General features: G+C 59.9%; 1 protein-coding gene across 2 annotated transcripts in view; it reads right to left on the reverse strand.

Moving 5' to 3' along the window:
* The window catches only part of SMAD6 (SMAD family member 6), a 74,547-nt gene extending 67,499 nt beyond the window's left edge, over positions 1–7,048 (reverse strand). Inside the window, exon 1 of one of the 2 annotated variants that reach the window (XM_045810605.2) lies at positions 4,209–7,048. In XM_045810605.2, coding sequence (XP_045666561.2) covers positions 4,209–5,034 — 826 coding nt within the window. In that variant the 5' untranslated portion in view covers positions 5,035–7,048. The remainder of the gene's footprint in view (positions 1–4,208) is intronic. The other variant, XM_045810604.2, reaches the window with a different exon arrangement.
* Positions 7,049–9,454: the final 2,406 nt, after the last annotated feature.

The following is a 9,454-nucleotide window of genomic DNA, read 5'->3' on the forward strand; positions in this document are numbered from 1 at the left end:
AGGCCCCACGGATCTGGGCCAGGGGAGCCCCAGGTCATTAGCTCAGGTGGGAGACAGAAGTTCATTAGAGTAAGTGTAGGCTGCCTCTGTCCTCTCTCCAGTCCCCTCTTAGGAGCTTAGCACTTACAGAAGTCGTATCGATTTCTCAGTAATAACTTAGATGCTCTAAACTCGAAGGGGAGAGCTCCTAGAACCCTGCGGGCCCCTCTCAAAGAAATGGACATGAGAGAGAGAGACATCAGACACTCCAGCCTCAGGCATCAACTTCAGGAATCTCCTCCAACTTCCTTCAGAAGTAAGAGCAGTCAGCCAGGGGCCGAGTGTTACCAGAAGGTTAGTGCTCAGCTCAGCTCAGCCCAGACAGGCCTCTGGTGAGCCCCCAGGGGGTACTTAGCCTTTTGAGATCTAGATCCTAATTCTAAAGCCAGAAGAGTTCCCAGCCTCTCCCAGTGCCTGGTAACATTTCGGTTTGGGACAATGCCTTCCACCCCCATCTCCGCAGCCCAGCATCTCCCTTAGGAAAGGATCCACGTGCCCCCCTGGGCCTCCCAGTCGCCACCCTCCCAGGGGTGGCTGTGAGTGGGGGAGGGGGCCTCCCAAGCACCCTTCTCCTCCACCCCCAGAACCTGAAGGCTCAACCTCTAGCCCCGTATGGGAGCCTCAGAAAAGGAGCTCCTGGCGCTTTAAGGCCGGCTGAACCTAATTGCCCCGATTCCCCGGCAGCCAGATAAACAGCACAGCCGGCTGGCGCCAGCAAGAGGCAAACTGCACATTATCACCCCTTCCTCACCTCCAAGGAGGAGCTCTGAGGAGCAGGCCGGGCAGGCCGAGGGGCCGCCAGAGGGGCGGGGCAGGGGCTTGGAAGCCCAACTTGAAATTGATCTCATTTCAAAGGGATAATGCCAGGCCAAATAAAAGGAAAACTTTTTAGCCCATTCTAATTCCTATAGTCCTGGCCTGGGAACCCTGTGTTTTCCTAGGCGGCCTCCTCCAGTCGTTTAGAAGTTCGCTCTCGCTCTGTCTCTTTCCCTGGCGCAATTTGGATAATAGTAATTTACTGAATATAATTACAGAAAAAAAAAGTGGTGGAGCAAAGAGCAGGAGATTTATTCCAAAGTTAATGGATACTTTCAGGAGAAAGGAGCTGTATAAACACAGGTTGGAACTGTGATTAAAGTATTTCTCCACATTTCCGTCCACATAGGCACCAAGCTCAGCGAACTGGCTTTTCCCGGGACAGAAAGACACACCAGGGGGAAGGGGAGCTGGGGCCTGACTCCCATTGGGGTGGAGGTGCGGGACAGAGCCGGGCACAGAGGGAGGACCCCCCCCCCCCACTTTCTGAGACAAGCATGGGGGAGAGGGCAGGGCAGGGGAGGCAGGCCTGGGTCACCTGGAATCTGCCCATCAGATCCCAGGGATTCAGTCTACCGCCTCACTTTACACGTGGAAAAAGAGGCCCAAACGGGAAAACTGGCCCCAATGTCCCCAAGCAAGCTGATGGACGGGAGCAGGGTTTGCTCTGAGCAGCAGGGGTCAGCACTGCCCAGAAAGGGGCCTCCTGGCCACCTGGGCTCCCTGTGGGGGTGAGGTGGGCACTGGGGTGACTGGTGGCTGCCCGTCAGTTGGCCTGCTGGGTATTCCGGTACACCCTCCAGTTATGTGCCTGCTCTCCTTGAGTGTGTCTGTCCATCTGTCTGCCTGCCTGCCCGCGCCACTGCCCCAGCCCTTTTCCCCCAGAGCCCTGGAAGGAGCAGTCTCCTTATCAGGATGCGCACGGCTGAGCTCCAGCTATGCACCCGCCCAGCTCTAGGAGCCAGGCTGGCGGCCAGGCAGCAGGGGTGGGGTGGGCAGCAGAGGGCTCCCCGGTTCTCAGTCCCAGCGGCCCAAGCCGTCAGGCAGGGGATGAAGCAAGAAGGTCAACCTGGCGCCTACTGAAAACTCTTTCCAGACCATCAGTCCTCCCAACTGCCCCCAGGGTGGCCTGAATGGGGAGGGCGGTAGGGAGAGCGCTGGCAAAGAGGCAGGGAACAGACACACAGCCCCTGCAACAGTGCCTCCTTTTGGGAGGAGGAAGGAAGTCAAGTACCAATGCTCAGTCTAGAATTAGATGTGGAGAATGTTCCTAGAGCCATCCACTAACCAGTAGGGAGACTGTGAGGGGAGAGTGGTTACTCATCCAAGATCAAGCTTACTAGAGACCCTGGGCCCAGAGCCGTGGGAAAGAACTGCTCCTCCGCACCTTGCCCCTCAACCTGTACCCACCCGAGTCTGCCAGACTCAAACCACCACCTAAATGGACTTCTAATCTGGGGAGGGAGGGTGTGCATCCCTTCTGGCTCACACACCTGAGCCTGCCTGGCACCTGAACTCTCAGCTCACCCTCTCCTCCTCCTCCTCCTCTATGCGCACCTCCCCAACCGATCCTCCAAGGCTCTCTCGGGTAGAACTACGGAGCTCCTGAAGGGGATCCTGTGACCTACACAGCCCACAGCCCTCCAACAGTTCAGACCCAATGACCTGGCCCTTCTTCCCCCATCTCTGCCCCATCTCCCCCGGGGAAGATTGTGTTTCTTAAGGGCATGGATCCTCCTCCTATTTCCACTCTCCCTGCTACAGCATCCAGCACCATGCCTGGCACAGAGTAAGTGCTCAACGAACATTTCTGGGCAGACGGACCTGGTAAGAGAGAAAGTAGCTGCCAGGGCTGCTAAAAGCACACGGTGGGCCCCACCAATTATCGCCCACGCAACAAAAACGACTGGGGACAGGGCAACCACGAACAGGGCCCCCCTCCCCAGAGTTAGGGAGGAGACAGAGTGGCAGAGAGGTGGAAGCCACTTCCAGGAGAAGCTGTCTGGAAGAGGAACACGGGGCACAGAAAGCCTACCATGGGCCACAGGTCAGGTTCTGCCAAAAGCCCTTGAATCAGGCCTGGAGTCACCATGTGGGGACCAGGGCAGCCAGATCAATGCTGCTTCTCCCCACCTCCACCCCATCAATGCTCTCTCTTCAGGAACCACCAAGCCACCTGCCTTTCCCCTCCAGCCACTACCAGACATGTGAACAAGACATCTGGGACAAATCCTGGGCCCACCGTCCACTTCCACACTGGGAGTCCGGAGATCCGTGATCTGACCCTCTATGTGCCCCCAGGCTGGACGCTGCCTCTCCAGAAGGGACAGAGACTGGAGGAGCTCAGAGCCCTCCCAGGCCCACCAGCCTTTAATCTTCCGGCAGTCCCACCCCCACAGGGCCCCCAATGCCACCTAAGATGCATACACCCCTAAGACGCTATGGGCTGAAATGTGTGAGCCCTGCAGTGCAGAGATCAGAGCAGGGGACTGCAAGCTTCTGGCCTGCCAGAAGTCTCTACCTGTCCCACCTCTGCTCCAGAACCCAGGGCCTCCTCAGGTAAGCAGGGCTGGGGTTGGGGGGTATGCGGGAAATCCCAGGAAGAGAACAAAGAAGGGAGGCAGTTCTCAGAGGTAAATAAAATATCTGGCTTCCTCGCCTCCTCCACCTCTGGACACCTCTCCCAGGACCCTCAACTCTAGAAAAACTGGACACAGAACTGACAATGATGAGGATGGTGGGGGCCCTGATATTTGACACCCAAGGGATGCTGGGAGCAATCAGGGCAAGAAGGTGGTCTCCACTTGGAGAGAGCTTTGCTCCAAACTATACAAAGGAACCAGTGTGACAATTTATGAACACTTTTGACTCTAGACATGAACTGTCTACGCCCCATTTCACAACTTGTATCTACCTTGATATAGGCAAGTATAGTATACGGAGAAGCGTGTGTACACAAATGCTACAGGCCTGGGCACAGACTGGGGGTAAAATAGGGGGAGAGGAGGCTGGACAGCCCCTGGTGTTCGGCTTCCCCTAGGCCTGCCCTCCTCTTGCACTGGCTATGAAGCTGCAGCCTACGTTAGGTCCCTGACGCTAGAGAAAACTCCAATGCATACCCTTTCTCAAGTTTGCCATAGTCTTCCGAAGAAGGTGCCATTTGACACGTGTGCCCTGATACCCACTTCCCGGGATGTCCTGCCAGGGTGAGGCGCCTCCACCGGGGACTCCCACGCTCCAGGGGCACCCGCGGGTGCAGCCGCAGCTCCGCCCGCCCGCGCTGTCGCGGACCGAAAGGCCTCGGAAAGGGGCGGGGAGGGGAACCCCCAGCCCCCGCCGGCGCGCGCGCTCACCTGGCCCGCAGAGCCGGCTGAAGTGGTAGGGGTTGCAGCACACGGTGGGACCGTCGGCGGCGGCGGCGAAGCTGTGGCAGCCGCACAGGGGCTTCAGCTCCACGGCGTGCTGCAGGTCGGGCCAGCGGAAGAGGCGGCCGAGCAGCAGCTGCGGCGGCGCGGGCTGGCCGCCCAGGCGGAGATCGGCGCGCGGCACCAGCACGCAGCCGCCCGGCACGCCGCCGCGGGACTCCACCGCCTCCAGCAGCGTGTCCAGCGAGCGCTCCTTGAGCCGCTTCAGCAGCGAGTACGTGACCGTCTTGAGTTCCTGCTCCAACAGCAGCAGCCGCGAGCGGGCTTCGCGACTCCGCCCGCCGCCCGCCGCCTCCAGGGCCGCCCCGGCCAGGGGGTCGCCGGCGTCCCGCGGCGCGCCCGCCGCGTCCCGCTCCGAGAAGAGACAGCAAGTCACCGTCTCGCAGTCACTTTCGGGCAGCCAGCCCGGGCCTCCCGGCTCCGTCACGTCCAGCGGGGAGCCCCCAGCGCCGGCCCCCGGCTCCGACATGGGCCTCGGGGGGCCCCCTGCGCGCCGGCGCCTCCCCGCGCCCTGGGCGCCTCGCTGTCCCACCGCGTCCCGGGGCCGCCGCGGGGCTACCGGGCGGACTTCGGAGCGGCCGCAGCCTCCGCCTTCTCGTGCCCGTGGGGCCGGCTCAGCTCGGCTGCCCAAGCTCCCATCCTCGTCGTCGCCGCCGCCGCCGCCGCCGCCGCCGCCTTCGCCTTCCTCCCGGTCGGGGACCACACGACTTCGCCAAAGTCGCCGCACCAGCCCCGAGCGTTTGGACCTGAACATACGATATCCTTTGGCGCCGGGGGTGGGAGGGAGGCGGTCTCCGGTTACCGGGGGTCCGTTCCCTCAGCGAGGCGCCGGCTGCGCGGGCCGCAGCCCCACATGAAGCTCCGCCGCCGGGCGCCGTGCAGATCGCGCACAGCCTGTCGTCGAAGGGGCGCCGCAGGGCTGCAACATGAGGGAGCTCGCCGGGCCGGGACGGCGGGGAACGCGCGCGCGCCGAGCCACAGTCCGCGCGGGGCCAGCGGCTACATGGACCCCGGCGGCCGGGCTACTCAGCAACTCCAGCCCCAGCGCTGGAGGGGGATTGCAGGCGGCGCCCCACCAGAAAGACCCCGCATGGGCCGGCGAGCCTTCAAAAGTTGCGCGGCTGGTCCATGAGCACAAAGCGCTCGCGCCGAACCCCCCAGATGTGTCGGGGCAGCCCTGCCTTTAAAACCCAAGCGCTTAACTACATGGGCTTTTCCTGCAGGATCCGAAAGGCAGGCTTGTTGATACCCTCAGCTTCCTTCTTACTCCCTGCAAAAAGAAAGGGAAAAAAAAAAAAAAGGAAAGAAAGAAAAGGAAACCCCAAACAAAACCAAAATCCTGGAATTGCATGCACGAAAAGCCAACTCCGTCTCAGGTCCCAGGCGCTAGATGCACTTGGAGCAAGTTTCTCCTGAACGCGGGTGTCAACACATGAGTGGAAACTGTAAAAATCCCAAAGAGCTGTTGGGAATCCTTAATTAAAAATGCAATCCACCGAGGCAGAGGTCGCAGCCCGCCCCACGCTGCGCTCGGACGCCCGGGGCGCCGCGGCTGCAGAGGTCGTCCCCCTCCCCCCTCCACAAAAAGTGCCTCCCGGTGGCCCCGCGGTCCCTGCGAGGTCTGGCGAGGCAGCGCCCGGCGGCTCTTTCTCTCGGCTCGGCTCCCTCGCTCGCTCCCCCGCTCGGCTCTCTCTCTTTTTTGTTCTCCTCAAACGCACACTGAGGGCCCCCGGAGGAGCGCCGCGGAGTCATTGGCTGCCTCCCATCATATGCCAGTCTAGACACTTTGGCGGCTCCGCGGCGCTGATTGTTGCGCAAACAAGGTTTCAAGTTTCTTAACTCTTAAAGGAGAACACGTCCCATTGCAGGGCCCGAGGCTCCAAGGGGCCGGCTCCCGGGGCGGGCCTAGCCCGGGCTCCCGCCCCACGCTCGCCCAGGCACCCCCGCCCCAAGCCTGACAGCGCCCTCGGCCGGCGTTCTGGCCCGCGTTGCGCCGCGGGCACGGATACAAGCGAGCACACGCACACGCCCGCGAGCGCACACACACACACGCAAGTTACACAAATCACGGGCGAGCCACGCGAGGACTCTGTGGACCCAGAGACTTGGATGCAAACGGGGCGCTTTGCCTCTCCCTGACTTGTGCACAAACTTGCAAACGCACATTGCTCTTTAGAGTTGGTCCAAACCCCCATCCCAGGGAAGGCTAATAAAAATGGGTGTGCGTGTGTGCCTTCCCGGCTTGAGTCCCTTGGGGGCAGGGGGAAGCTGATTTGTTGGGGTAGCGGGATCTTCCGTGATGGCACAAGGTCTCCGCACCCCCTGCCGCAGTCAGGGGTCTCTCTGCTGGGCCAAAGGGGGGACGTGGGACGCTTGGCGCAAGGGGGCTCCAGGCTTGCCCGAGGTAGGGAGTTGCGCGTGGGGTAGAGGCGGGGAGTGTCTCCTCTCCGGCTCTTCACGGTCGCCACAGCCCTCCCTCGGAGCTAGGCGGACCGCCAGCCGTCCCGGGCCCCCTCGAGGCCGGGCGCTTCCTCCTCCTCTTTCCCCAATTGATTCTCTGCATCACCGAGAGACATGTGGGTAGGGGTCGTGCTTTCCCCCGCGACGTTTCCCCAAGGAAAGGGGGTGGGTTGGGGGCAGGGTCCCGCCCCACCCGGCCCCGGGCTGCCTGGGGGGCGCGACGGTAGCCGCGGGCAGCCCGGCGCGGGAAGGGTTAAGGCCGCTCCTGCCCCTGGAGCCGGCGCGGCGGGGTACCTCCTCGGGCGCTCTCGCTCGTCCGAGGGTGGCAAAAGTTCAAGCTTGTAAAGTCGGGATTGGTCCCGCGCGGAGGGAAAAAAGGCCTGGTCCCCCCCTCCCCCCCAGGGCGCGGCGCCGATTGGTCCGGCCGTGGGGCGGGCACCGCCCTCTCCCCGGCGCGCGGCGGCCCCGCCCCCGGCGCGACGCCCCGCCCCTTTCCGGGCAGGAGCTCGGCCCCGCACTGAATGAAAGAAATTCCGCTACTCTCATTGGCCCGGGGCTGGGCGCCATTCCCCCGCGGAGGCCGCGGGGGCGCCAGTGCGCGGGTCTCCCCCGGGGGTGCCCACGTGTGGGGCTGGCCCTTTGAGTGTGTGGCCCTGCGAGTACCCCTCAGGGCCCCGAGTCTGCGTGAGCGCTGGGGGAAGGGCTGTATATTCAGGAAGGACTCAGAACCTTTTGCTGAGCTTTTACCTGGAGCCAGGTACTGTTCGCGCTGCGCTCTCCAGGAGAGGTGGTTGTTCTTTCCAAAGGAACACCGGGCGGAGGAGCTTCCTCACCCCATCCCCTGCTGCTTTGGCCAAATCAAAATAGCTGTCAGCTTCTTGTTTGAAGAATGGGAATGAGATGCTTGCCCTGCGTTCTTCACAGGACCGTGAAGATCCTAGGGGAGAGCGCACTGGAAGCGCACAAATCCAAGTAAACAGCAAGGTGAATTTTCTCAAGTGAATACAACACTGTGTAACCAGCACCCAGAAGCCCCTTTCGTGGTCCTTTTCGGTCATTTTTCGTCCCTGGGGGGAGAATACACAGAAAATGCAATGTATTTTCTTTTATCAGGGTAGTTGCTGGTTTGGCTGTGGATTGCAGTAACAACAGTTCGTGCGTAAGGACTCCTTACTACGGGCGAAGCACTGTTTCAGTCACTGAATTCCCGCAACAACCCTGATAGGTATTATTACTATTTCCATTTTACAGATGAGGAAACTGAGGCGCAGGAACTTGCCATTTAATTTGCCACTGACATGAAGATAGTGTTGAGCGTGCTAAAATGCCAAAACCACACGGGCATACACCAGTATGTATGCTCACCCTCAACAGCTAGAAAGTGTTGTGGGTCTGTGTTGCCCGAGCACACCCTTCCAGGGCAGTGACTTTCAAAATGTGGTCCATTGGACCTGCTGAATCAAAGTATGAAGGGGTGAAGGCCCAAAGGCCACTTTATACTTTGGGGGTGGATATGGTTGTTACCACTACTTTACAGATAAAGACACTGAGGCACAGAGGCTTTAACTTGCACAAACTTTTAGGTAGTTGCAGAGGGGGATTTGAACCCAACTAATTTGGGGGGGGGTTGCAGGTATGTGGGAAGGAAAGGTAATGGGACAGCAGACTGGAGATGGGCTACCTTCCTAGGGAGGGCTACCTTCTTCTCTGGGCATTAACTCAAAGTTTGGCATCTGCTCCTGCTCATGCAGAGGTGTGACACTAGGGGTGGGGTGCCATCAGGCTCCTGCTGGATGCCATGTGAGGAGTCCTGAAACCAGAGTCTGGTAGGCCTGAGTTCAGTACTGACCTTCCTAAACCTCCCTCGGCTTTATGAGCCTCTGGGTCCTCGTCTGTAAAGTGGGAATAGGAATCCTGTTTGAGGCTGTTACCAAAATTTAGTGACATGAGGACTTAGAGTCATCCCTCATTACAGGAAGATGCCTCTTAGTGGAGACAGTATCAGGAAGGGAAGGGCAGTGACAGTTCCACTGTCCTTGGATTCCCAGGGCCCATCCAGCCTAGCACCGGCCGGTGCTGCGACCACTAGAGGGTGTGTGAGGGCCCAGCAGGGCAGGGCCTATGAGCGAGGGCCTAAGGGCACCCTCCTGGACCACTCTCTGGAAAACAAGCTCCAATTCCCTGGGGATGTAGGAGAGGTGGAAAGTGGGGTCCCAGCTGCTGCTTCTCAGGTCTCTGCAGCCACATTTCTCATACAGTAACCCACAAAGAACAAATCCTAACCCCAAGATTCAAATCTGACCCCTCCCCATTATTCCAGTATTTTCCCAAATCACCCTGTGCTTTCTCTTTACAGTGCTTCTCACAATTCATAACCACACAATCCCATGTCCATTCTCCTCTGCTTCTGGAACGTAAGCCCCACATGGGGAGAGATGGTGACGCTATGAGGCACTGGCCACGCACAGCAGCACTGAGGGAGTGGAGTCAGACACAGGCCATTTGAGACCACCCTGTGCCATCAAAGAAGGTCATTCACACAAGACGGCACCTGCCCCATTCCTTCTCTCCAGTCCCTAACCCAACATCTGTCACGTAGTAGGCACTCCATCAGAATCTGTGAGGTGGCTGAATTCAGATCTCTCACTTCGCCAGCTTCCTGCTCATCATCATCCTGTACCAAACATTTATATGCACTATCTCATCAAATCCCC

The sequence above is a fragment of the Ursus americanus genome, chromosome 28, assembly GCF_024610735.1.
Source record: "Ursus americanus isolate L20-20 chromosome 28, mUrsAme1.1.p, whole genome shotgun sequence".
Taxonomy (NCBI): Eukaryota; Metazoa; Chordata; class Mammalia; order Carnivora; family Ursidae; genus Ursus; species Ursus americanus.